This window comes from Hemiscyllium ocellatum, chromosome 7, assembly GCF_020745735.1.
Source record: "Hemiscyllium ocellatum isolate sHemOce1 chromosome 7, sHemOce1.pat.X.cur, whole genome shotgun sequence".
NCBI lineage: Eukaryota > Metazoa > Chordata > Chondrichthyes > Orectolobiformes > Hemiscylliidae > Hemiscyllium > Hemiscyllium ocellatum.
Window position 1 is genome coordinate 78,369,668 of NC_083407.1, and position 27,899 is coordinate 78,397,566.

Sequence of the window (27,899 nt, forward strand, 5' to 3'; positions counted from 1 at the left end):
CTCCAGACTGAAGAGCAATCCTCTACCACCACCCTCTATCTCCTACCTTCAAGCAATCATGTATCCAATTTGTTAGCTCCCTGTGGATCCCATGTGACCTAACCTTACTAACCAGTCAACTTTCATACATTAGGAGGTCTTGATTGATAAATGCAGTTTGGCTATTACACAGTTCTGTGCCTTGCAAATAATGTGAGGTATTAATGACCTTATGCTGTTACTGTCATTAATAATAGTAATTCCCACATTTTCCATTTGTCTTTATCAACTGAACACCCATAAAAACAAATGTATTCAATAAAGTGAAACGATCGATGTGATATTGCTTAACAAACAACAACTATTAATACAACATTGTCTTAAAGTAAAGGTGTCATTTAAAATAAATTTATAGACACAGAAAACTCACAGGTGGTCCAGAAAATCCAACAGCACCAGTGGGACCAGTTTCACCACGAGAGCCCTGAGAAAGGAAAATGAAAAGCACAATTTTGAAATTTCTCAGAACAATCAGAGATTTGTAAGGGTATTACTGTTAAGTTTACACAACCCACTCCTGATCTGAAAGTTTCCATCATATTAATACATTTAAATGAATTGGAGAAATAGGGAAATATCATTACAACCATTTTTAAAATTTAAATTTCAGACCTACTTGTCGCTTCTCTTTAATCAAATGGTTTTAGGGCCATACATGAGAGTTTAGGTTATAGAAAGATTGGTGGTGAAGATGACCAGGGCAATAACTGTCTTCAGGTTTAGACATCTTCACAACTTCGGTAATTGTATGTTGACATTATAATCAATTGTACATAGTAATCATATTTCAGGTTCTGTTCTTACATGATCTTACCACATCGTGGAAAGATTGTTATCTACATATGTTTCACTCCTCAAATCAAGTTAATTCCTCCCACACTGTGCTCTTTATGCCCTGTGATAGCAGCTCAGCTATATCATAGAAAATCTATTCCAGGGACCAAAAGCCTTTACACAACACCTAACCTATTCCTCTGTTTCTTTTTTTCTTTAGAAGTATGTCTAGTTACCCTTTGAACACATTCATGGTTTCCATAGCCTTTAAAGTCAACACATTTCACAATATCTGAATTCCTATTTACAATTTCCTATTTGGTCTCTCATCCAATGATAATTGAAGCTGGTTCAGTGTTTTCAATTCCATTCATACTCCTTAAACTGTGGATGTGCCTCAACATCAAAATGCAACATGCTCCTTCCTGAGAATATTCCTCTTCAAACACAATAAAAAAGCTGTGTAATCAGGCTGTAGTATCGCACATTCAATCATAGATCCATATTTAACTTGAAGAGGACAAAGTGTAATACATTTAGAGGAGGTACCTGATAAATTTACAGTCAAAACAGGAAGGGGTTAAGCAATGTTGGTAATGTCTCTATGCACCAAGATTTTAACCTCAAAAGATTACAGATAACTTGCCAAGGATCACTCATTAAAATTTTGAAAATATAATTGCTATTACATGTACAAATTACGTTTGGGTACCACGCTGTCTAGGGCAGAAAAACACCAAGATGTGACAAAATAAACCTGCTATTGCAAATTTAGAATTAAAAATCACACAACACCAGGTTATAGTCCAACAGGTTTATTTGGAAGCTCTAGTTTTCGGAGCACTACTCCTTCATTAGATGATTGTGGAGCAGGACCATCCTCCAAGGAGGGCTTTGGGACAGGCAACATCGCAAAGTGGCCGAGCAGAGGCTGATAGCCAAGCTCAGCACCCATGACGATGGCCTCAATCAGGGCCTTGGGCTTATGTCACACTACAGGTAGCCCCACTACACTAAGCGTGTGCATGTGCATGTGCATGTGCATGTACACACACACACACGCCTATACTCCATCACACTCACACAATTTACAAGCATGCACACATGCAAATACACACTCTCTCACATGCACTCACACTCACATACACACACACACATGCAAAAAACTCACTGTCTCTCTCTTTGCACACACGTGCACACACATAAGTCTATGGGGTGAACTTGTATTTGCAGAATCATATTTGCAGATACATTCTATTTTGCTCAAATGAGACACAATCTGTAGGCAGTCAATGCAGGCAGTCAATCCATGTAGTAAGTTTTAAATTCCACTTTGGAAATAGAACCAATCTGACTTAAGATTGGGATACAGACAGACTCTGACCTCGCACCTCTAATGCATTGTCTGTGCTGAGGTGTCACTTTTTATTATAAACCATTAAGTTATTTCAAGAATGTGCCTTGAAAGAAGTTCTGGGATTTATATATTAATGAACTGAAACCTGCAGCCCATTCTAAAAGATGAGAGACTAAACAACAATCTAGGTTTGTTCAATATATCATTTCAGTTGCAAGACACTGTAATCTTTTGCTATAAATTCTGAGTCTTATGATCTTGCTCCACAGCTACCTGATGAAGCAGCTGTGCTCCAAAAGCTAGTGCTTCCAAATAAACCTGGTGGACTATAACCTGGTGTTGTGTGAGTTTTAACTTTGTTCACTCTCGCCCAACATCGGCTCCTCCACATCAAATTTACAATCATTCAATGCAGCAACGGAGTTTACAGGAACTGAATGAACTGACATTCAGGTGACAACCATCACCAGCCAAGGTTTGTAAAACACACATACTTTTAAAAGTTACCCAAAAGCTCAAAATAAACTAGTTATGTCCGGAATTGTGGTATGGACTCAAATTTGATGCACAGGCTGGTTTCCGGCAGCCATTTGAACCTTGCTTGCAAGCTCAAGTTTGTGTCAGAGGTTTGTACTGTGTGGATAGCAATTATTTATTGAGATTTTTCCTGAAGTGGCCCTTAATCCAAATAAGTGTAGCTTGCAGTGTGTTACAGATTGAGGCGTTTCCAGTAATAGCAGGGACAAAAAAAAATCAACGAAAGTGAAGGAGAAGGTGCTTCTAAACAGAGGCAACCCTTTTTCTAAACTTTTCTAGTGCACTTAGGAAGATGCATTACCTAACATATTTATTTCTAATATTATTTGCTGGAAATATACACTGAGTGAGACATAGATATATCTCGAACTTTTTTTTTAAAACAACACATTTCATAGCAAAGGGCAATGTCTGCATTAGCTACAAAGTGGCATTTCTGAAGGACATAAACTGCTTTATGGAGACATAGAGTCTACAGAAAACTCAGAGTGAGGGCACACAACCCAGAAATTGGGTGCACAAAAAGATGCCGAATTTTACTAAGAGATTGAGAGACTACAGAAGCTACAAAGCACTCTTTTTTTCAATAAAGCCAAGTGTTTATGATTAGAAGGCCCACGAGAAAACTTCATTGCTGACAGAGATTTTAGGGAAGAACTCCAATCAATTCTACAGTCTCCAAGAGACTGAGAGAATAACCCTAGCTACGACTACAGAGTGACTGTTCCAGTGAGAAATAACCCAGTAACAGCAGCTACATTGGAAAGTGCTCTTTAAAGCCTTGGACAATCTGTGAATAATTTTATTTTCTAACTTTACTTGTTCCTTGGTTAAGTCTTAAACTCTAATACTTTGCAGGGTTTTATCATCATTTCTGCATGCTTGTAGAATGTTGTGTGTGTTGTTTGGTATCATTGGGTAGTTAGACATATTCTAAATCATTTGTTCATAATTTCTGCATCTTTACATCGGTGAGTTTTAGTGAAAAAGAACTCTCTTTACTTGTTAACTTAAAGAACTTGGCTGATATATTTCTCAGAGCAAAGTATATTTTTCAAATTGGCAACATTTAAAATTCAAACTACATTGCATTCAACTCAGGAGTGGACAAAGAGAGAAGCCATTTTAGATCTTCGAATTTGGTCATTACAGTAAAGTGTGTGTGTGTATATATTTATGTGTGCACGTTTGTGTTGGACGGTAGCATCTGATGGTTGTGTAACACCTCTGCTGTGTAGCTATAGCAGCTGTTGAAACAGGGAGGAGCTCGAAGTCTGATCTGCTGCCAGGAGGTCACCTCCAGATGGCTGGACTAGTCCATTTCACTCTGGCTGACGATGAACTGAAATCTAGTTACATTCTGTATTTATAACGTTTACTTACTGGAGACCCACGAGAACCCACAGGCCCAGGAGGTCCAATCGAACCAGGCTCGCCCTACAATTCATTGTTTACAAAAAAGTAACCATTAATAAGATAAAAACAGAGCAAAATTCAAGATTTACATTAAATTCTAGTCTATTTGCTTTGTGCCAAAAAGTTCCCTGGCACTTAGAAATGGTAATAAGATGGTGCAATTGATGTGCTGTTTTACTCAAGGTTACCATGACCATTACCTTATCGCCTGCAGGACCAGAAATACCCGGTGGACCAGGAGGACCAGGCAAACCCTGTTGCAAAAACATAGTAAAAAATAATCATACCACAATTCTTGACATAATTGATCACAATAAATAACAAAAAGTGGGACATTTTACTCCTTGGGCAGAGTTGAGAGAAACATAGGTCCTACTGTTTACTCAAAGCTGGGACAAGTGTGAAGGATGGCAGGGAAGAGGAATGGGGAGGGTTTTCAAGTGGAAAACCCAGAAATAAAGGTTCTCCATTTGTTCTGTCGAAGTTAATGTTAGGGTATCTTTTTCATTCTGTCAACATACTTCTGGTCTGCCAGTCTGATTAAACAGTCAGCAACTGAATGTTAGAATGTGCACCAGAGAAAATGTTTCTCCCTCCATGAGAGGGACCTCAGGGCCAATACCAACATGGCACAGAATTTTATAGAAATTTACAGCTTGCACATAGATCATTCAGCCCAAAAGGTCTTTGTTGGAATTGATGCTGCACATGAATCTCCATCTGGTTTACTTCATCTCAGTCTATCAATAGATCTCTCAAACACTTTCCTCGATCTTGTACTTAGGTATCTTTCATACAGTGGCCCCAAGATGCAATAGTACCAAGGGGTCTGGGAAGAAAAATGGACTGAGGATCTAGTACTCACATCCTGCCCCCAGTTGTCACAGACGTTAAGAAAGACCAAGCAGAAATAGTCCCAGCAGGTGTAAGGGGAAAGCTGCACATTAACAGAACGGAAGTGGCTTTTTGCATGATGCTGTCCCATTATCAATCATCCCACCAACACAACCACCTACCTCAAATGGATCTGTCATGTTAATAATTTTATTTGTAGCACTATTTGCATAGATGTTCTTAAGTTGTGCTAATGAATAGATATCTGCAAACAAAAAGAGAGTAAAATGAAGAGTTTGCTTACTCTCGGGCCTTCATTACCCAGACTGCCTTCAGATCCTTTTACACCTCCAATGCCCTGTCATAGGAAAATAAATACCTATTAGACAGGAACTAGGCACTAAATCATTTGAATTAAATATGCTCACACATGTGCAATGCAAGCGGTTACTCACTCTTTCTCCTTTAGGACCTGCAGGCCCAGAAGCTCCTCGTTCCCCTGGCATTCCCTGAAGACCTGGAGGACCTGGATCTCCAAGGCTACCAGCGGGTCCAGGTAAACCCTAAAATGAAAGAAACAATCACCTACATGAAGTATCTCTGATGCGGTGATTAATAGAGTATTCAAGTACGCTTGGTGTAATTTTAGCTCAGTTTAACCTCACTTAAGTAAATTGTGGTTTCCATTAAAGATTTGCTAATTTTTTATCATATCATCCTGAAGCCAGTATTATAACACTGTTAAAGTTGAAATTAGTTTATTATAAAAGTGAAATGGTGATTCCAAATCCACGGTAAGTAAACACACAGGTTATCGTGACCTTGACTACATAGGACAAAATTCAATCCTTAGTCTGTTCTGAATCATTTAATCTCATCTGAGACAAAGTAACCATTTGACAAGTGATCTTAACATGCTGATGTTAAGGAAATATATGTCAGGAAGATTCTACATTGCAAAAACTACAGTAGTAAGAGTTGACTAAATAGATATCAAGTGGGAACAGGTCTGGACTGAGCTGTTGATGGCTTGTGTCATTATTTACTGGAATCAAACATGAATATTGACCATTTAGGTAAGACACATAAGGGCCAATAACATCAATGGAATCATAGCAAGAGATACAATGTTTATGAGAGGAATGGAGGGAATTAAAAATTAACTTGTATTCATATTGCACTGTCCTACTTCCCTGAGTATCCCAAAATGCTTCTTATTCAATTAATGTTTTTCAAAGTGCAGTCACTATTTTCTACAAGCAAAGAGTAACTCATTGAGTGGAAATTGATTGATGTAATCAGAGTTTAACAATACCTTAGCTCCATCCTTGCCAGGAGCACCTGGAATACCTCTTGGACCTTGAAGACCTGGAGGGCCAGGTAAACCACGCTCACCTGGAATGCCACGTTCCCCCTACAAGAGTTTATCAAATAATATCAGCAACAGGCTGTTATCTTAAATGCATTCCATATGTTTCACAAAATGTTGCAAGAGTACTTACTCTTGGACCTAACTGGCCTATTGGACCAAGGTCACCTGGGATGCCCTGCGAAGATACAAATGCAGGCAAGAGGGGGTTAACAAGATTGTTTTCACAATATACACAATAGAACATCTTCCCAACTCAGCAAGCATGCCCACCACCGTGGCATCAATATAACAGTTCCTATTCCTACTCTTCTCTGTAAAATGAAACAAAATACTTCCTACTTTCAGGGCTGAGGTAAAAATATTAGTTCTCATTTCATTTAAGACCAGCTATAGTTACATGTCATTCCATTCTAACTATTTTGCCATTTCCTCAATAGTGTGAGCCAACTTCTTACATGATAGGATGACATGAATCCATTACCAAACTACAATGATGCAAAAATCTTCTGCCATCTCGTGACAATTTTGGAGAGGTAATAAACAAGATGTTGCCAGCATCACCTCAACCCAAGAACAAATAAGGTAAATAATTAAAGTTTCTTATTAGACTAAGTCACATACATTTAAGCCTATATTAACAGATTTAGGTTGGATTGAAAAGGCAAGGATCAATAAGATGAAGTACATAGAAATACAAGACAAAAGTAGTGAACAGGAAACATGATGAAACAGTAAATTAAAATAAAATAGATGCTGGAAGTCAGAAATAAAAGCAGAAATTGCCTGGAAAACTCAGCAAGTCTGGCAACATCTGTGGAGAGAGAGCAGAATTAATCCTTTAGGTCCAGTGATGCTTCTTCATTTCTGTTTATCTAACAATCAAACAGTGACTGAGTTGAAAACATATGAAATGAAATAAATCTAAAATAAAAAAAATCTAAAATAAATCCTGTGTGTAAAGGCAGAGAGAATGCAATTTTTTTTTAAAGAAAAGTGATGATAAATAAAATACAACACGTAGTAGAACAGAAATTATCCAAGGATAGGCTAAAAGAGAACAACCTTTTGCATTGGTACTGTCACATTTTGAGGGGGTTCTAAGAAAAGGCTATTCAGATTTTAGTTTCGCTTCAATCACTTGACTCTGATTTCCCAGAAAAATGCTTTGCAATTTGTAATGTAGTACAGGGAACATTTTAACTGCCTGTAGGATATTTACTTATTCCAATATATTATTCCTTAGTAATTAGTCAAACTGATTCTATACACAGAATCATGGAGTCAGAGTGATAGAGCACAGAAACAAACCGTTTGGTCCAACTTATCCATGCTGACCAAGTTTCTCAAATCAAACTAGTCCCATTTGCCTGCATTTGGGCCATATCCCTCTAAACCTTTCCTATTTTTGTAACCCCCAAGCATCTGTTAAATGTTGTAACTGTACCTGCAATCACCACTTCCTCAGGCAGTTCATTCCATGTATGAACCACCCTTGGTGTGAAAAAGTTGCCCTTCAGGTCCATTTTAAATCTTTCTCCTCTCATCTTAAAAATATGCCCTCCAGTTTTGATCTCACCAACTCTAGGGAAATATCTTTGCTATTCACCTTAGTAGGTACATTTAAGTTATATTAATTAAATTGGCTTGTTAATGTTAAATTATTTGTTATTTGTTCATTTCATTGGTCAGTGTTCAATACATTTCTGAACTATTTTAAAATTATTTCCTGTGTGTTTAAAAATATCTCCATAAACAAACCAAAGAGGTTTTCTCTTTCTGGACTGAAACAGAAAAGTATATTGACTCTTTACTTCATCACCACAAGGTTTTGACTTTGTCCATAAAGTATGTTTCTGAGTATAGGCATTTTTTCTGTTTGCTTGTTTTTAGAAGAATTCTATGAGTAAACTCAACATATTTGTGTTATTGCTATGCCAAGCAAACTTTTACACACTTGTTTGGCCATTACAACTAAAACCAGGCATTAAGAACAAACAATTGGCTACCCCACTGTTGAGAACTAAGCTAGCAAGAAACTTAAGTATGTGCTCCTTCCATCAGGTCATGCAATTGAAATATAAAAAATAATCTATAAAACCTAGATGTGAACCTGCACATTTTTGATAAGAAAATACATTTCCTGACCAGACCTGAACCCAAGAACCTACAGCAATCACTAAATGAATAAGGAGTTTTATACCTGTACCATTCATAAAATGAGCTGAAAATATGCAACTACAAATAGGCAAAGAGTAGCATTAACACTCTGCGTTTTAGCTCCATTCAACTGGGACCTTCCCATTTCTTGCAGGATAATGTAATTAAAACTGATGGATCTTAAGTGGAAGTGTTGCTTTTCAATATTTCTCTGAATTTTATCGAAATTGAATTCAGCCAGTGTGGCACAGAGCAAATCATTAAATTTTAACTTACCTGATGTAATTTATTTATAGTAGACTTCAATATGAAATTTTTAAGTTTGATTGTGGGAATAAGCATTAACTGAGTGTATTTTTGTAAGAATTTTATTGAACTCAGTGGGTTGAACATGAGCTTACCCAATTTGCCAGATGCAGGAATTGTAACCTGCCTGTACTGAAACTGTTGGAGAAAGGCAGCAAGTAAATTTGGTCCATTATCACTATGGCTATCACCTTGTACCGAACATTTGACATGATGCTGGGTGACTGTGCTCTGCAGGGGATTGAATAGCAGTGTACTCATCAGACATGGTGCAACCAGCTTTCTAATCTGAAAGGCAGTTTATCCCTTTAAATGGAGGCTGCACTGAATAATATTGCTGTATTTTAGAACATGAAAAATGTTGCATCAAGGCAGAGAGAGGTTTCCAAAAGAAATAGATCAGTAAGTAGTAGTGCAGCAAGTGGGCAAGAGGAGAGATACTATCATGCCAGAAATGGTCAGAAAGACTATCCTGAGATGGGAATAAGAGCAAGTGAACAGGGAGGCTAACTCCTAGAATCTGGATCTGACAGCAGCAGTATAACACGATGTATGATTTCCTCATGCGGCTGGTTGAGGTCAACGAGTTTATCGACAGCTCTACCCAACACACCCAACACACCACCAACTGTTCCCACTCCTCAGTGCACCTCATCCTGGTTACTCACCTCATCAGCACACCTCTCCCCCCACCCGGCAATCAAGAGTCCAGCGATTCCACATTACCCTTCCACCCCTACCAATGCTGCCAGACTCACAGTTACCTCTTACTGTTTCTACAGACCCTAACCATTCAGTTCGGCCGGCATGTCATTCCAACACAGCATTGCACAATCACTGACACGTTTCCCTTCTCTCTTACAGGGCAAAATGATACACAAGAGAAGGGGGTCACAGTCAAACTGACTGGGAACAAGAATGCCTGTCCTTCCTGAGCTCGATAGTGCAGAAGGTACTTTGCATCTTGAGCCCACATATACAACAGCCCATGTCATTTGGCATCACTTGGACAATTGAGGTGAAAGCACATTTCGGTTTTCTGCCACTTTCTCAACATCCAGCTCACTCTCATCCTCATCCTGCAAGCTGCAGGTGATGTGACCGTGAAACTTTTGTTTCTCAACCTCATTCTGACTCACCAAGCTTCCTGCTCTGATTTATTCCTATAAGGTGCCCAATGACTGCCAGATACTCAGCCGGCGTAGCTCAAGGAAAAGGCAGTGTATAGGGTGGGGTGAAGCAGTACTAGCACTTGGTTTGCCACTCACAGCCTCTAGTTCAGCTACTCTTCTCTTACAAGATGAGTCTGGCCCACACTCTGGACCAGCAGGTGGTAAGTCACTGTGTACAAGTGTAGAAGCAGTCAGACCAGGAGTTAAAGATGGTTCATCTCCCAGATCACAGGGTGGCAAAATCACAGCTGGGCTCTGCTGCCAAGGATTCAGGTGTGAGCTTCGATAGGGCAGCATTCAAAAGATGGACATAAACACTGGCTTGCCAGCCTGCTATCACTAACAAGGAGCATGGAACATTCTTGCTCCAAGTTAGCAGAGGACTATGTACAGAAGCCACCATCTCCACAGCCTCTTGCCCATCTTCTCTGTGATCCTACAGATTCCAGGGCACTACAGCTATTGCCCCACTAATCTGCCACAGCACAAAGCCTCCAGCCAGGAAAAAACAGTGTCTGGAAGCAGCATTCATTGCTTTCAGCTAAGGTCCTTTTCTTGGAGGGAAACCTGTCTTCAAGAGCCACTGGCCAATTGATGGCCTGTGACTCTGTCGCTCCAGGAACACCACCCAAGAGTAATGGCCATTGCTGAGACTACAAGCTACTCCTTTACAGGGAGAAGACCAGATATGTCCAGGGCCACACCATCTCAGCAAGGGTATTCAAGGGGCACAAAGGCAGTGAAGACTGGATTGGAGAGGAGGGTTAAAAATGGGGAGTAGCCTTTGGGGAAGATACCTCCAATTATCCCGAGGAGCCACAAAGAAGGAGCCCAACAACCCCTATCCCTAGCCGGACACCAGTCTATGCAAATAGACTTCCTGCAAGGTGTGTGCCTCCCTGTTATGGAGGTAAGTGGAGAGGAAGTGTTGAGTCCCTTGAACAACTATTAATTTAACACTTTAGGACTTTGAAAGGAACGTTGGTAACTGGGCCACCAAACCACCCTCCATCCTGATGACATTTCAGACAGGTCGGGGAAAGCTGGGGGTTTAGTCAGCAGGAAAGCTACCCACTGCATTTTACGTACACCCTCTACTTCCTATCTTCAAACTTGCTGGCACTGGAGTATAATATCCAGCCCCTAGAGGGCACTTAATCCTCTAGCCTTCCTTTCAGGAAGTCTGCAGCACTATCTGAAAATTTTTTTTAAATCTCCAAAATTCTTCAGACACACTCCAGAGTCCTTCCAATAGCATTTTTAGAGTAGCGAGACGTTCTTCAAAGTCACCTGATCTGTGGGTTTGGCACCCAAGCATTGATGCAGGATCCAATCAAAACAGTTATTTTCTTTTTTGCAAAGTGATATTCAAATTTGTTCAATGGACCTGTATGGTCCAATTAGGAGGCCCAATGTCACTTTAGCTGATAGGGCTGTGAGATCTCAGCATCAGACATGTATCATTCCTCTTGTCACATATACGGCCCTCTATCCAACCAACTTCAAGAGGGCATGCCAGGGGTACTGTCCTGATACAAATAGTAATGCAGCACATGCAAACAAATGAAATCCCAATATATTTGTGTTAATAGCATATCAAAGAAAGAGAAGGTATCATTTGGATGATGTCTTTCTGACATTTGAAATCAGATCCTATCTTACCTCATTGCCAGGCTTGCCAGATTCACCAGGAGGACCGGGAGGTCCAGGCAAACCCTAAAGCAATTAATACATACAAATTAAAGTCACATATATTGCAATTTAATTATCACTGCCTATGGATTTCATTTATCATATTTAATAACCAAACTTTCTTTGGTCCTGTGAAAAAATATATGTTTGGTTATAGGTTTTTACAATGAAAAAATGAACATGATATCTCAAACACATTATTTGATATTTTCAAGATGGAAATAAAACTTTCATTTATATAGCACAATTCACATCCATTAACTGTTCCTTTGCACTTTACAGCTAACAAAGGATTTCTTTGAAGATTAGCCATTATTGTCACATGGAGTATTAGCAGCTAATTTACATGCAATAAGATTTCACAAACAACAATGTAATAATGGCTCAATGGTGTGTTTTAGAGATTTTGAGTGAGGGTCCCTCAAGATAACAGTCTTATTTTTATTTTAAATGGTACTGTGGGATATTTTACATTCACTTGACAGTGCACAATTTAACTTTGCATCTAATGGATAGCATCTCTGACAGTGTGACACTCCCTCAGTGCTGCGCTGGACTGTCAATTCAGATTACCGTGCTCATCCTCTGGAATGAGGCTTGTTCCCACAATCTTATAACTCAGAGATGAAAATTCTGAGGCATGGCTAACCAGATCCACAAAACCTTATGTCAGACCTGGTCAAAATATACATTAGTAGGTTTATGTGATCTAAGGTACCAATTTTTTACTTTTTTAAAAAATTATGTACTGCAAGGATGTATAATTATACCACAGGATGCAATAAAATATATTCCTTAAACATACCTGGAATCCAGGAGGACCAGGTGGGCCTTGTTCTCCTCTATCTCCAGCTTGGCCCTGAGCAAAACAACAACATATATAACACAAGGAATGATTTACTTTTGTGCTGTTGATAGCAAAGTCATAATTTCTTCCTTTATAAATATTTCACTATCAACATCACATAGTTCAGATAGTTTCACTAAAACAATTTTTTTAAAAAATTGTATAGCTGTTTATTGCTCAATGTGATGTTCTTAGAAAGATTGAGATTTCAAATATTACTTTAAAAAGCATGAATTGACAGCTTCTGACAAAAATAAATCCTATTTAAAATTGTCATTTCTGAGGCAACGGTTATATTTATTATAAATAGATGTACATTAGATTTTTTAAAAAATTCAGTCATGGGATGTGGCATCACTGGTTTGGCCAGCATTTATTGCTTGTCCATAGTTGCCCTTTACACTATAATGGTGAGCTACCATTTTTGAACTGCATGAAGGCAGATCTACAGTGCCATGAGAGGCACAATTCCAGGATTTTTGACCCAATATCAATAAAGGAATTGTGACATATTTCAGGATGGTGAGTGGCTTGGAAGGGAACTTGGAGGTAGTGGTGTTCCAATGTATCTGCTGCCTTTGTCCTTCTAGATTGTAGCGGTCATCAGTTTGGAAGGTAATGTCTAAGAAGCCTTGGTGAATTTCTGCAGGGCACTTTGTAGGTAGCACACACTACAACAACTAAGGCTGTGATACCAATCATATGGGCTGCTTTGTCCTGAATGGCGTCAAGCTTCTTGAGTGTTGTTGGAGCTGTAATCATCCAGACAAGTGGGAAATATTGCATCCTAGTCCTGATGTATGCCTTGTAGATGTGGACATGCTATGGGGTGTCAAGAGATGAGTTATGTGCTGTTGGATTCCCAGACTCTGACCTTTAACCATTATATTTGTATGGCTAGTTCAGTTTGACTTCTGGTTAATGGTGACCCCAAGATATTGATAGTAGGAGATTCAGTGATGGTAACACCCATTGATTGTTAAAGGCAGTGGTTAGTTTTTCTCTTACTGGAGATGATCATTACCTGATATTTGTATGGTGTGAATGTTAGCTACTTGTAAATGGAAAACTAAAAACATCATGCACAAATGGTACAGGCATACTTAAGCCTGAAGAAAATGATGACATCTATCCTCAATTAAAGCAATGTTTCGAAGAATGTCTTTGCATAGCGAAAATTAGATCACTTTCCAGTTTTTATTGCCCTATTGCATTAAGAAAATGACAATAGCTTTGATTTTGTGAATATTAATGAACAGATTCCTGCTAAGAAGTGAGCATAGAATCTAACCAGATTCTGCCTTAAAGATATGTGTCCAAACAATGCCTGATACTTACCATTGGACCAATGTGACCTTGAGGTCCAGCTTCGCCATCTTTGCCAGGTGTACCCTAACACAATCGTGGAAGAAGAAGCACAATCTAAGAATGAAATGTCCTTACTTTTAAAACTTCATGAGACTACTTTGTAAAAATATTCTGTAAATTGTTAAGAACATGTTACTTACTCGCTGACCAGGGGCACCAGGAGGACCCTTCTCACCTGTCTTACCGGGATCGCCCTACAGTAGAAATACAAGGGTATTAATAGTAGTCAGAAAAGTAGATGAAGCCCATCTGTACTGGCTGAATGTGGCTGTCTGTATAACAATGTACAGGTACATGGGTAGTTCTGTTTCAAGTTTTAGGCTTCTTTTTCAATGTAATTACAAATCAAAATTTGAAGTACATTATAAAGTTTCCACGTTTTTTGCATTATTATCAAGTTAGTTGACACTGTTGATTTTACTTACAAGCAAGCTGCAAACCAATTACCCGAAAATGGTTTAAATATGTCCTGACAAGACAGTGCAAGCTATCCAGTGCCACGAAATAAAAGGTGCCCTCACATGTTGGAATATGATCTAAATCATGTTAATGATTGTTAGGTGTAAAGTTCAATCAGGAAATATCCTGATATTTCTGCAAAGAACAAAACATTTCTCACTTACGCTATTACCCCTTGGTCCTACTGTACCCATAGAACCAGGTGAACCTCTTAGTCCTGTTGGTCCTATAGGGCCTGTGCGTCCTTCCTCACCTGGAGAACCCTGGTAATTCAAACAGTGAAAGAAATTAAAAATGTATCTCTTTGGTTGGGATTTTATCTTATAAATGATGTGTTCCAGACACAGGATATATTATCATCATAAAAAAAAGTGTGCTGGATTAAATATTTTTAATTTAGTGACAATGTTTTCTCAATAATATGGGTCCCAACATTTCATTAAAATCCTTTTTCCTAGAATTTTACAACCCAAAAGGTTACCATTTTCTCAATTATGCCTTTGCCACATCTTTGGAAAAGCTGTCTGGTTATTCATACTTTAATGCTCTTTCCCTTCGCGCCTCAGGATTCTGCTTTTAAAGATGCTAAAATCCAGGCAAAGCTTGGATATTCTGTAAAATCAACCATTGAACAGGAATGATATCAAATGAGCATAGGAAACATGACTGATGAAACAATGACCAAACCCAAAAATTATTATTTTTTAATTTCTTTTTGAAAATGGGAAGCCTGTTAGTACAATAATCTTGTGAACACAATGTGATTCTATACTGCTAAAAAGATGAAAATGGAACTTGGAAGCAGTCAAATATCTCAAATTAAGAAGGACAAAGGAAGGAGTTTGGTATTCCCAAAATTTGTTTTTATGATCTAGAGATATTTTCAATGCCATAAAATAAAAGCTACACCACATTCATCATATGTAAGATTTAAGGGATTTGATAGTGACACCAATCATGTGAAAGGCCAAAAGCTAGCTATTTCAATTTGATTGCAGCCCATGGGGACCTCAACAGCATGTCTATGGGAAAGCATAGAATCATCACCTAATTTCTGCACTTACTACACATTTATGAACTTCAGAATTTGATACTAGTTTCAGAGGAATAATAGCAGTAAATGGTGATAAGTTCACTATCATCACTACCTCAAATTTCAAGTATATATTTACTACAACTTGGCTACTAATATCACAGCTTAGCAAGGAATACTCCAGATACAAACAAAAATTGAAATTGCCGGAGAAGTTCAGCAGATCTGGCAGTATCAGTGGAGAGAAAGCAGAGTTAAGTTTTGAGTCCAGTGGTTCATTTTCAGAGTTGATCATAGCTCGGAAATGGTGGTATATATGCTAAAGACAGGATATGTGCAGGGAATGGGGAGGAGGATAGAGCGAGATGCAGTCCAGAAAGAGAGAGAGAAAAACAGTAAAGCAGCTGCACCAAATTTGTGGGCGGCAAGGAGGCACAGTGGTTAGCACTGCTGCCTCACAGCGTCAGAGACCCGGGTTCAATTCCCGCCTCAGGCAACTCTGTGTGGAGTTTGCACATTCTCCCTTTGTCTGTGTGGGTTTACTCCGGGTGCTTCGGTTTCCACCTACAATCTAAAAAATGTGCAGGTTGGGAAGAGGTTAGAGGAGATGGATCACACTTGACTAAACTGCTTGAACTTTTGAGGTAAAAAATTGCCCGTAGTGTTAGATGAAGGGGCAAATGTAGGGGTCAGGGTGGGTTAATGCTCCGGCGGGTCAATGTGGACTTGTTGGGCTGAAGGGCCTGTTTTCACACCAAGTAATCTAATCTAATCAGACAAAGGAAAGGATGCTGGGGAGAAGGAAAAGCTGGTAATGGGGACCATTAATACAGGTCGCTCTGGTAAAATGCCAGTTTCATTTAAATGAATTGGCTATAATGTGATTAATGAATTGTGGACACCCTTTGGATAACATAAACTTTTTACTGAATTGGTATAGCAATTTTCGATAGCGATCTTTTATAGAACGATTGCCTATAGTGATTTTCTATGATGTGGGGTTGCAGAGGAACATAACTGTCATGTTATAGCAGAATGAGCTGTAGATGAAAATGGGTTGGCTGAGCTGCAAGTAGAGCCTGGAGTGCAGTGATGGGTAAAAGACATGGAAGAAGATGCTCAGGCTCTAAAATCATTAAAGTCCACATTGAGTCCTAAAGGTTGCAGCGTGCACAAGCGTAAATGAAATGCTGTTCTTCCAGCTTGCGCTGAGTCTAGGTTGGTTGGGAAGAGGTTAGAGGAAATGGATCACACTTGACTGCTTGAACTTTTGAGGTAACAAAGATTCAACAAGCATAATGCAACTGATGTGTATTTTCAGAAAGTGTTTGATATAGTGTCACACATGAGACTTTAAAAATGTTATTGGTCATGGAATAAAAGGGACAAAGAGACATAGAAAATAGGAGCATTATCTTTCACCTGTACTTCAAGCCAGCTCTGGCATGTATCGGGACCATGTATCATCCAACTCAACAGCATGATCTAATTTTGCCTTCATTCCTTTTGTATCCTTTAGCACCAAGTGCCATATCCTACTCCTTCTTGAAACCATGTAATATTTTGAATATACAATAATATTTTAAATTCCAGAACACATTCTGAAGAACCACCTCTGGACCACAAACATTTAATCGGTTTCTCTCTCCACAGATGCTGCCATATCTGTCGAGACTTTTCCAACAATTTCTGTTGTTGTTTCAGATTTCCAGCATCTGCAGTTCATGGTTTTTTTAAAAATTTTGATCTCAATGGCTTTCTGAAGTAACAAAGTCCAGATGCTGACTACTCTCTGGGTGAAGAAATTTCTCCTCATCTCAATACTGAATTGTTTAGCCTGTGTCCTTAGACTGTGACCCCTGGTTCTGGACTCTTCCAACTATTGGGAACATCCAAAATATGGAAAATAAACATATTCAAGTTATCATTTGGACTTTTTACAGAAATTCTTTGATTGATAGAGCTCTTGGTAACTTAGAAAAAACATACTAATGATAAGAGCTGAAATAAAGCTTTACTTCAGCTCTGAAGGAATCATCTAGACACGAAACATTAACTTGCTCTCTCTTCATGGATGCTGTCTGACCCACTGTGATCTCCAGCATTTGTTGTTTTCAGTGTAATTTCTACCATCTGTTACAACTTATTCCAAGAAAACAAACTCCATCATTTTCTGTAATATTTTTAGACTTCATTGTTGACATTTCCCAAGTTCTGTTATTACTTAGCGGGTTTTGAGAAGATTTGTAGCTCAGGTTGAGGTTTTGGATGTAGGTTTGCTCACTGAGCTGTAAGGTTCATTTCCAGATGTTTCGTCACCATACTAGGTAACATCATCAGTGGGCCTCAGGTGAAGCAATGCTGAAAATTCCTACTTTCTATTTATATGTTTGGGTTTTTTGGGTTGGTGATGTCATTTCCTGTTATTACTGCTTAGCTGACTTGCAAAAGCACCAGGAACATCTACCTGGAGCTGAGGGAGAGTTTATCATCTTGGATTTGGTTATGGAATAAAAGTTTGTTTGCTTTTCTAACAGACTGATCACAATGGAATTAGAAGTATTTGAATGCATTTCATGAACTGCAAGTTTTTTTTGTATATCAAGTGAGCGTGAGCTCTATTTAGTAAGAAGTAACTTTTAAAATCTTCACATTTTGCCATTTACGTAAATGATTTTGATGCGAGTATAAAGAGGTACAGTTAGTAAGTTTGCAGATGACACCAAATTAGAGGTGTAGTGGACAGCAAAAAGGGTTACCTCAGATTACAACAAGATCTTGATGAGATGGGCCAATGGGCTGAGAAGTGGCAGATGGAGTTTAATTCAGATAAATGCAAGGTGCTGCATTTTGGGAAAGCAAATCTTAGCAGGACTTATACACTTAATGGTAAGGTCCTAGAGAATGTTGCTGAACAAATAGACCTTGTAGTGCAGGTTCATATCTCCTTTAAAGTGAAGTCGCAGGTAGATAGGATAGTGAAGAAGGCATTTGGTATGCTTTCTTTTATTGGTCAGCATATTGAGTACAGAAGTTGGGAGGTCATGCTGAGCTGTACAGGACATTGGTTAGGCCACTGTTGGAATATTGCATGCAATTCTGGTCTCCTTCCTATCAGAAAGATGTTGTGAAACTTGAAAGGGTTCAGAAAAGATTTACAAGGATGTTGTCAGGTTTGGAGGATTTGAGCTACAGGGAGAGGCTGAACAGGCTGGGACTGTTTTCCCTGGAGCGTCAGAGGCTGAGGGGTGACCTTATAGAGGTTTACAAAATTATGAGGGGCAAGGATAGGATAAATAGACAAAATCTTTTCCCTGGTGTAAGGGAAGTCCAGAACTAGAGGGCATAGGTTTAGGGTGAGAGGGGAAAGATATAAAAGGGACCTAAGGGGCGACATTTTCACGCAGAGGGTGGTACGTGTGTGGAATGAGCTGCCAGGGGAAGTGTTGGATTCTGGTACAATTGCAACATTTAAAAGGCATTTGATGGGTATATAAATAGGAAGGGTTTGGAGGGATATGGGCCAGGTGCTGGCAGATGGGACTAGATTGGGTTGGGTTATCTGGTTGGCATGGACGCATTGGACCGAAGGGTCTGTTTCCAAGCTGTACATCTCTAGGACTCTATGACTCTATGTCATGAGGTCAGTCCATTGTAAAGGTAGCAAAGGGTGATGTGCAGTGACATGGAATTATGAGTTGACATGGACAGCAATGGGAATGGGTCGGGGATAAGGGGTTGAGAAGGCTGGAATGTCTACTAGCATTTAAACCAACCAGGGCCAAATTCCACTGATATGAAGTGAGCCTTCTAACCTACCTACCTTTGTATTTTCTCACTCCTGAGACCATTTCCAATCTGCTTCCTGGATCAATGAGCCTGACTTGATCCTACCACTTCCTCCCTGGAGGAGACGTTGTGCATGACAGACATTTTATACCTGGGTTTCCCCATTTGAGCTTCCCTGCCGCCAGTCACAACAATTCAGCTCCATCTGGCTGAATTGCCAAAGCAACCGATGGGATAGGACAATTAATTGGTTATTGTGGGATGACAAAAGATATGCAAATTAGGTGCATTGGCTATGCTAAATTGTCCATTGTGTCCAGGGATGTGCAGGCTCAGTTGATTACTCATGGGAAATGCAGGGTTATAGGGATAGGGTAGGAGGGTTAGGTCTATGTGGGATGGTCAGCGTGGACTTAATGAGCCTAATGGCCTGCTTCCACACTGTAGAGTTTTATGATTCTAAGACTAGCAAAGAATTACAGAGTCTTGAGATTAGAAGTGGTTAAAATGCAGTAACTGGCACACCTAATAAAATAACCCCAATAAAAACTGAAGTAATCACAAACAAAGAAAGGTATCAGCAGGCCCATGGAACCAACTTTGGGAGAATCACAAAGGAAATGTCAACATAAAGAATATAAAAACAAATACAATCGCTAACTTTTCAATTGAATTATCTAAGGCTGATAGACACCAGCCTAGTGGAAAGAAGATATTTAATGATTCAACGGACATGAAGCCATCATTAGGTTTGGTCAACAAAGCATTTGAAGTCTTGTTTAACCCATGTACCAATAGTTCAATAAAGATAATCTCTTTTGGAGCAGTGTACCAATGTATTTTTGTTAATATGGTGAAGGACCATGAAACCCAGTCTGACACCCAATATTGAACACGTAAAACTTAAAAAGGTTTCCTACATTACAAAAGTTGCTTTGATTGAATCAGAGGTTGTTTATTATGTTCTAGTTCTAAATTTAAAAAAAACACATTAAAAAAATTGTTTGTCAAAGCAGTAGATACATAGAGGGTGTGTGGTTTCTGTTTCCTTGAGATACCTACTTGAAGAACTTAACTGTGTCAAAAGAGCCAACCAGAATACCGGGTAATATTTTCAGAATAAATAAATCAACCATATGATAGTGAACAGGCTGTGCTGTCAGATTGCATTCCGAATCTAATTCTTGGAGAAAGTTACAGAACAGATGTTCAGTGTAGTAGAAACCATTATTAATCTACAAATTTTAACATGCTCTTTTTTCAGTATTTACTACTCAATAGCAATGTCCTGTCCAGGCAATAAGTCTAAACAAACCTGAACTCCAAAATGCCATGGATTAATCAGTAGCTTGAATTTTTAAACTGTTCTGTGTTTGTGATATAATTTACCCAACAATGTTGAAGGATTGTTCTTGGTCAATTTAGTTCACAATTTCAGAATTCTAAAAAGTTGCTTGCCTTTATTGCTCAAGGCATCGAGTACAGGAGTTGGGAGGTCATGCTGCGGCTGTACAGGACATTGGTTATGCCACTGTTGGAATACTGCATGTAGTTCCAGTCTTCCTGCTGTAGGAAGGATGTTGTGAAACTTGCTGCAAATGTGTTGCTGGTCAAAGCACAGCAGGCCAGGCAGCATCTCAGGAATAGAGAATTCGACGTTTCGAGCATAAGCCCTTCATCAGGAATAAGAGAGAGAGCCAAGCAGGCTAAGATAAAAGGTAGGGAGGAGGGACTAGGGGGAGGGGCGATGGAGGTGGGATAGGTGGAAGGAGGTCAAGGTGAGGGTGATAGGCCGGAGTGGGGTGGGGGCGGAGAGGTCAGGAAGAGGATTGCAGGTTAGGAGGGCGGTGCTGAGTTGAGGGAACCGACTGAGACAAGGTGGGGGGAGGGGAAATGAGGAAACTGGAGAACTGTTGTGAAACTTGACAAATGTCAGGAAAAAATTACAAAGATGTTGCCAGGGTTGGAGTGTTTGAGTTATAGAGAAAGGCTGAATAGGCTGGGACTATTTTCACTGGAGCATTAGAGGATGAGGGGTTACCTTGGAGGTTTACAAAATCATGAGGGTCATAGATGGGGTGACCCTGGGTTTGGGGGATCCAAAATTAGAGGACATAGGTTTAAGGCGAGAAGGAAAAAATTTATAAGGGACCTAAGAGGCAGCTTTTTCACGCAAAGAGAGTGTTGCGTGTATGGAATGAGTTGCCAGAAGAGGTGATGGAGGCTAGTTCAATTACGACATTTAAAAGCCATCTCAGTGGGTATATGAATAGAAAGGGTTTAGAGGAATATGGGCCAAATGTTAGCAAATGGGACTAGATTCATTTATGATATCTGGTCATCATGGACAGGTTGGACAGAAGGGTCTGTTTTCATGCTGTACAGCTCAATGACTCTACTACTGATTTTCTTTTTGTATATCACTCATAGTTATTATGTAGGCAAATGCTGCAGCTAATTTGTATGCAACAAAGACTCCCATAATGAGGGAATGTCCATTCTTAATAGTGTTAGTTAAATGAAGAATGTTGGCCAAGATACAAAGTAGTAGTAAGTCTTCACTCAGGAATTATTCAAGATCACTATATAAGAAGAAATGATACAAATAAAAACAAAATAAAAATAAACCTGATGATATTCCACTGATCATCATTCCTTTCCAAATCATGGTCTGATTTAAATACATACCGTCGCTCCAGGTTTGCCTTCTGCACCTGGGACTCCTGGGTTTCCTGTCAGTCCCTAGAATTTTAAAGAAAACTTATTACATCAGTTTATTGGTTAACATTTAACATTAAAATATTCACAGAAACAAGTAATAAGATGCAGCTGAAACATATAAATGTGTGACTAGTTTGCCAACAGGAGTCACGTGCAATATTACTTCTAGTCCAAAAGTAATAATGCAAAATGCCATCATTATAAATACATTCATCAGAACCACGTAGTTCTTTCCAATTTCAATGGCTGCATCATGGTGAGGAATTGATAAAACTCATTACTTGATAACGTGAACAATTAAAACTTAATTTGCAATTTCTCGAATGTTTTTAGTAATTAGATACCTAGCAATATTGCAAATGCTTTCATTTTCACTCATTTACATGATTTTCTATGCTGCTGTTTCACACTCCTTTCTTTAATCACATATTGGCTACTATCCATCGCTATTAGAGCTTACTAAATCGAAAAACACTGATTCAGGGACCTGCCCCCAATAATTGTTATTTCCACATATTTTGTAAACATGACTTTTCTTCTAGCTTATCATTTATATATTACTTTGGATATCTGAATATTCACTTATTTCAGGTGTAGCAGAAATATTAAGTTACATTTTCACAGTGATTCAGCACATTACACTTTGTCTCTTCTCCGTTCCAAAACAATGGTCATGGTCACAATGATTAATCAACACTAAATCAATGTTTACAAGCAGAACACCAATTTTATGCTACTTGCTGATCAACATGTCTGTGGAGGACAGCCTGTATTAATCCTTTTGTTGTGGACAGCCTTTCTCAGTCTCGAGTTGAAAATCATGAGTTAAATGGAGTCTACATACCCAAAGCCCCTTGTGCCTTTTTAAGAAATAGTTTCACTGTGGATGGAATAGCTGCTAGAACACCTGCAACAAATTCTGAATTGGGAAAGACAACAGAACTGCAAACTATGGGCGAAAGTAAGACATTTTCTGGAGGTCTTAGATGAGAATGTTAAAATGGGGAAGTATAGTCTGTGTCCAGCAGAGCAGTATGTCTTCCATATACAGTCTGTGTAGACAGTCAGAGAAGTTAGATATATAGATTAATGAAAGAAGTCAGGTCCTGAAGACTTGGATGCAATATCAGAATGAATTTGAAGATCCCATAAAAATGCTCAAGTGAACCAATGCCATATCCTCCCAACTGCAAAATTAGCCACAGCCTGATCAGTCACCTACCAATAATCTCTCTCTCAATGTCAGCAAAACAAAAGACCTGATAATCAACTTCAGGAAGAAAGGAGAACGTGCCTCATCTACATCAATGGAGCTGAAATGGAGAGGGTTGAAAGCTTCCAGTTCCCAGGAGTGATGATGACCAACAATCTAACTTGGACCACCCACGTAACTGCGACAGTCTAAAAGGCACAACAGTGTCTCTTCTTTCTCAGGAGGCTCAGGAAATTCGGCATGTCCATAAGGATCTTGCTTTTGTACACCTCCATGGCAGCCGTAATTTTGTATTCCTCACTCTGTTTAAGCACTCTGTGATCTGTATGTCCTTTGTGTTATGATCTGCTTACTGCATGAAAAATAAACCTTTTCACTGCATCTAGGTTCATGTGACAATAATAAAATCAAATTAAATCAATCTCAATCTGTCAGGACACATAGCTGACATTCATTACCTACCACAAACCTTACATTCACATCTGCCAGTTATTAAAGTATGATGATCACATCAATCAAACAGCCAGCAAGTAACTGACTTGTTCTTTTATTGGACAACATACAACCAGACAGAAGAAACAGGAACTAACCAAATAGGTAACATGCCTGTTTTGAACTACAGGAAGGAAATGACATGCACCATTACCAGGTCACTTGTTGTTCAAGTTAGGGGAATCAGAGGTGCAGAAACCAAAGAAAATGATGGCATTCTTGTACATAATCTATGTTTCTCACATCATTACCCCCACCCATTCTACAGTCTATTCTGATTTCTGCGTTACTGTTAGCTAGGAGAAAGTGAGGACTGCAGATGCTGGAGCTCAGAGTCGAGAGTTTAGTGCTGGAAAAGCACAGCAAGTCAGGCAACATCCGAGTAACAGGAGGATCGATGTTTTGGGCATAAGCCCTTCATCAGGAGTGAGATAACTGATAGCACAAGCTTAATTTCATCCCTTTCCCACACAAAAGCATAATCCTTGGATGTTTTCCTTTCAGATACTCAAGATGCAAGTTATACATGTACAGCCAGAACAACAAGGAGACAATAACGAAGAACAAGTAAGCTGTCACTTACTTTGGCAATCAGAGCCACTGGAGAGTAGCACTGGTTTGCATTTGGAGAGATATCAGGGAAGAGTGGCCTTTGGCTAGGTTCAATGGTTGTGCAGATGCCCAGCGAGTTTAAAATGAGTTCTACTGCTGAAGATTCCAGTGAGGACATGAACGAGGCAGTATTGAGAGGACAGCCAGCAGTCAATGCTATGTAGCATGGTCAGACATCAGCATGACAGAGAGCTTTGCACAAAGTTTGGAGCCCTCTCTTTCTAACATGAAAGTGATGACCAACTCTGTCAGCACACTTACAGACCTCCCGATACAGAATGCCTCAGCTTCCATTTCAGCCCCTACAGTTTCCAGCAGAAGTCTGAGTGTTGCAGTTGGTGCTCAGACTGAAGTCATGTCCGTTCAGCTTACTACCATGCAGGTAGTAAGACTGTAGAAATCATGACTATGGATTACAGGGTACAAAAGGTTCCACAAACTGTCATTACTGACAACCAATTATTAAGATTGTGGAGATGCCAGCCCAGGAAAGTGCCAGTGGCTCTGTGGAGTATAAACCTGCTATAGTCTCACAAAAAGATAATCTTCATGATCCCAGCTCTGCCACTCCACCAGTTATCTTGCTCTTGTTTATCAGCCAACCAACAGTCTGCTGTCACAAAGGCCAACATGGAACATTTCCAAGATGGATCTTCTGGGTCCAGAGCTGCTTGATGGAATTGTGCAAATAATTTGCCATCACCCTCACTGAAAGTCAGTAGTCTTCCACCGGCCATGTATAGCCATTGGGGTAACGCTACAAAAGGAGCACCAGGACATGCAAAGGCACATTGAAGACAGACACAAAGTGAATAGCTAATGTTTGTATGCAATATGAAAAGATTTCTCTTAAAAATATGGCATGAAAAGTTTGTTTTGTACTGGCTTTCCTTTTGCATTACAAGCAAGTGAACGCAGCATCCATCAATAACACAGAGAAGGTAAAAAATTAATTTGGATATTGTAGTACTGATATCATACTTTGTTAAGTCTAAGTAGTCCAACTAAGACAAATACTGGGTCAGAAAGGGCTACTCCTTCTTTACAAGGTGATTGTGCTTACTGGAATGTTAAGCTCCACAATCACAGCAGTGGCGTCAGATCAGTGTTATGTGAAGATTACATTTAAGATCTGTCTACTTTCTGCATTGCTGGAGGACTTTCTTTGTGTACATACTAAAGGTCTTCATTACTAACCCAGGTCTTGCCAGAAGTATATGCATGCTGATATCATTTGGACTTCAAAAAGTAGCTGTCATCCCCAAACAATGGGTGTTGCTGATATGAATGTTGTGCCATATATATATATTATATATATATAATATATATATATAAAAATATATACACACACACAAACATATAACAAGTTTTATGACAAAAGCTGCTAAAAAAAACTCTATCAACCCTTCCAAAATCTCCAGAAATGTGTATTTCAATGTTATGTCAAACGATACCAGATAGACAAAGATATTTTAAAACATCAGGAGGTCAACAATAATTTGAAATACAACCAGAATCAACAGTCTTACATTCTCAATTCTTGTCTTAATGCAAATTTGCAATAAGGAAAGGAAAATACAATGGAATTCTACCAGGAAGTTTTCAAGCCACTGTAAAATTTCCATTTCGTGTGGCAATGTTTCGTTGAACATTGTATCTCGGGCACTTGCTTTTCTATAATGCAGCATTCAAAATTCCCATAATGCTGAAACACTGTCACACCAGTACTGATGAAACCCTGGGGTCTGTCCTTACCCTTGCGCCTGGAAGACCACGATCACCAGGACGGCCAGGGTCACCTGGAGATCCTTTAGGACCTGAAGGCCCCATTACACCGCGTTGTCCTTGAGCACCCTGATGATAGAAAAAGCATATTTTTTTTATTAATGTTGACCCTCAGTCTTTTCTAACTGGTCTTAAAATAAACTTAGGTATCTTAAAATCTAGTAAATGTTCCATAAATATAACAAGGATTGACTTACTTTAGGGCCGGGCAGCCCATCTTGACCTGGGAAGCCACGATTACCTGGAGAACCCTAATTACAAAAAGAATTTCTGAATTTAACACCAAAAGAGGAAGAAAAACATATGTAACTTTTAAACTCTGTTTTACCCTCCTTAACTTTGTCTGAGCTCAGATCCATAGGCAATGTTTGTTTTTTAGTAATACGCCATGCAGCTATTCTTCATTGGTAAGTATGGGTAATGTATGACTGAGTACCACAGTCAATCCTAATTCTATTCATTGATACAATATTGCCCATTTCTGACAGTGTCCTTGGTGGTAAGGACACAACTAATCAGCAGGAACCTGACAAGTATATTAATTCCTGGCTCCACCCCAATTAAGTCTACAAGAGAAAGGCCAGTGGTGGTCTTTCCAACTTACTGTCAATAAAGGCCCTTGGCAGGCCAAGTAGTACCTACTGAAGGGACTAAATGTGCTGCCTATCATTTAACTCAATGCAGTGTGGTAGAGCTCACTGTGCAGTGAACATAACAAGCAACCTTTGGCATGTTTTTTGCAGGCTAGAGTGGTTTGAGGGCGAGGGCAGTGTGTCATAGTCATTTAAAAGTACTCATTGCCCGGCGAAAGACATGAGATCAAGAACTGCCCCAAGACATCATTGTGGGTCAATCACTGCCATTGGGTTGGACCAGCTTCCCTCCTGTAGCCCCTTCCTGTCAATGCATGCCTGTGCCTGACTGCTTCCCTGCTTCCAGGCCTCGTGTGAATGCAGTACTGTCACCAATCACAACTTGGCTGGGGCAAAGCTAAGCACAGAATAGATGCTGGCCTTGGATCTTAGCAAGTAGGATTCCACCCCCAGGTGAACATCCCATTCCCCTGTTCTGTCAATGTCCCTTGGGGAGGAAAATTCACCATCCTTACACAGTCTGGCGTGCATGTGACTCCAAGATGCTTGACACTTAACTGCCCTCGAGGCATTTAGGAACAGGCAATAAAAGTTGGCTTTGACCATTGGTGGCCTCAGCCCTAAATGAATTAAGGAATGAAGACTGGCCTGTAAAAGCCTGAGTGACACAAATAAAGCAGGCTTATCAGAAAATGGATAGTATGAGGTTCTCAGCAGTCTCTTAGCTGGCAGCAAACACCCCCATCACTTCCATTACATACCTTTCAATAAATACAATGTTTAATAATTTCTAAACTCACGTTTAAATTCTTTCGAAATGTTTTATGGAACTTTTCAAAGATTGTCTACATTTCACAGTCACATTTCAACATTCCATGTAACTCTTGTTATGTCCTTACTCTTTCTCCCGATACACCAAGAGCACCAATTGGACCAGGGTCACCACGAGGTCCTCTCTTGCCTTCTTCACCCATTGGACCAAGGGCTCCCTGTGGACCAGGTGGGCCCTATAGTTGGATCAAAGAAAAATAGTAGATCAAGGAAGAAGATTCAGAAATAGTGCACACCATGTTTTTGGAAACAAAATATTAATTTAGCCATCTCCAAACATATGTTGTAAATTGTATTCATAATTATCTCCTCAGACTTCTGCCACTGTTGGAATATTGCTGCAGTTCTGGTCTCCTTCCTATCGGAAAGATGTTGTGAAACTTGAAAGGGTTCAGAAAAGATTTGACAAGGATGTTGCCAGGGTTGGAGGATTTGAGCTACAGGGAGAAGCTGAACAAGCTGGGGCTGTTTTCCTTAGAGCATCAGAGGCTGAGAGGTGA

At 39.5% G+C, this 27,899-nt stretch overlaps 1 protein-coding gene across 1 annotated transcript in view; it reads right to left on the reverse strand.

The window, feature by feature from the left end:
• Positions 1-27,899, reverse strand: part of col5a2b (collagen, type V, alpha 2b) — a 273,958-nt gene that overhangs the window by 53,686 nt on the left and 192,373 nt on the right. The window contains exons 23-38 of the mRNA XM_060827360.1: positions 27,468-27,575; positions 26,173-26,226; positions 25,946-26,044; positions 21,841-21,894; positions 14,495-14,593; positions 14,012-14,065; positions 13,842-13,895; positions 12,462-12,515; positions 11,627-11,680; positions 6,460-6,504; positions 6,273-6,371; positions 5,413-5,520; positions 5,262-5,315; positions 4,324-4,377; positions 4,091-4,144; positions 410-463 (exon numbers count right to left, since the gene is read on the reverse strand). Of these exons, the coding sequence (XP_060683343.1) occupies positions 410-463; positions 4,091-4,144; positions 4,324-4,377; positions 5,262-5,315; positions 5,413-5,520; positions 6,273-6,371; positions 6,460-6,504; positions 11,627-11,680; positions 12,462-12,515; positions 13,842-13,895; positions 14,012-14,065; positions 14,495-14,593; positions 21,841-21,894; positions 25,946-26,044; positions 26,173-26,226; positions 27,468-27,575 (1,098 nt within the window). The remainder of the gene's footprint in view (positions 1-409; positions 464-4,090; positions 4,145-4,323; positions 4,378-5,261; positions 5,316-5,412; positions 5,521-6,272; positions 6,372-6,459; positions 6,505-11,626; positions 11,681-12,461; positions 12,516-13,841; positions 13,896-14,011; positions 14,066-14,494; positions 14,594-21,840; positions 21,895-25,945; positions 26,045-26,172; positions 26,227-27,467; positions 27,576-27,899) is intronic.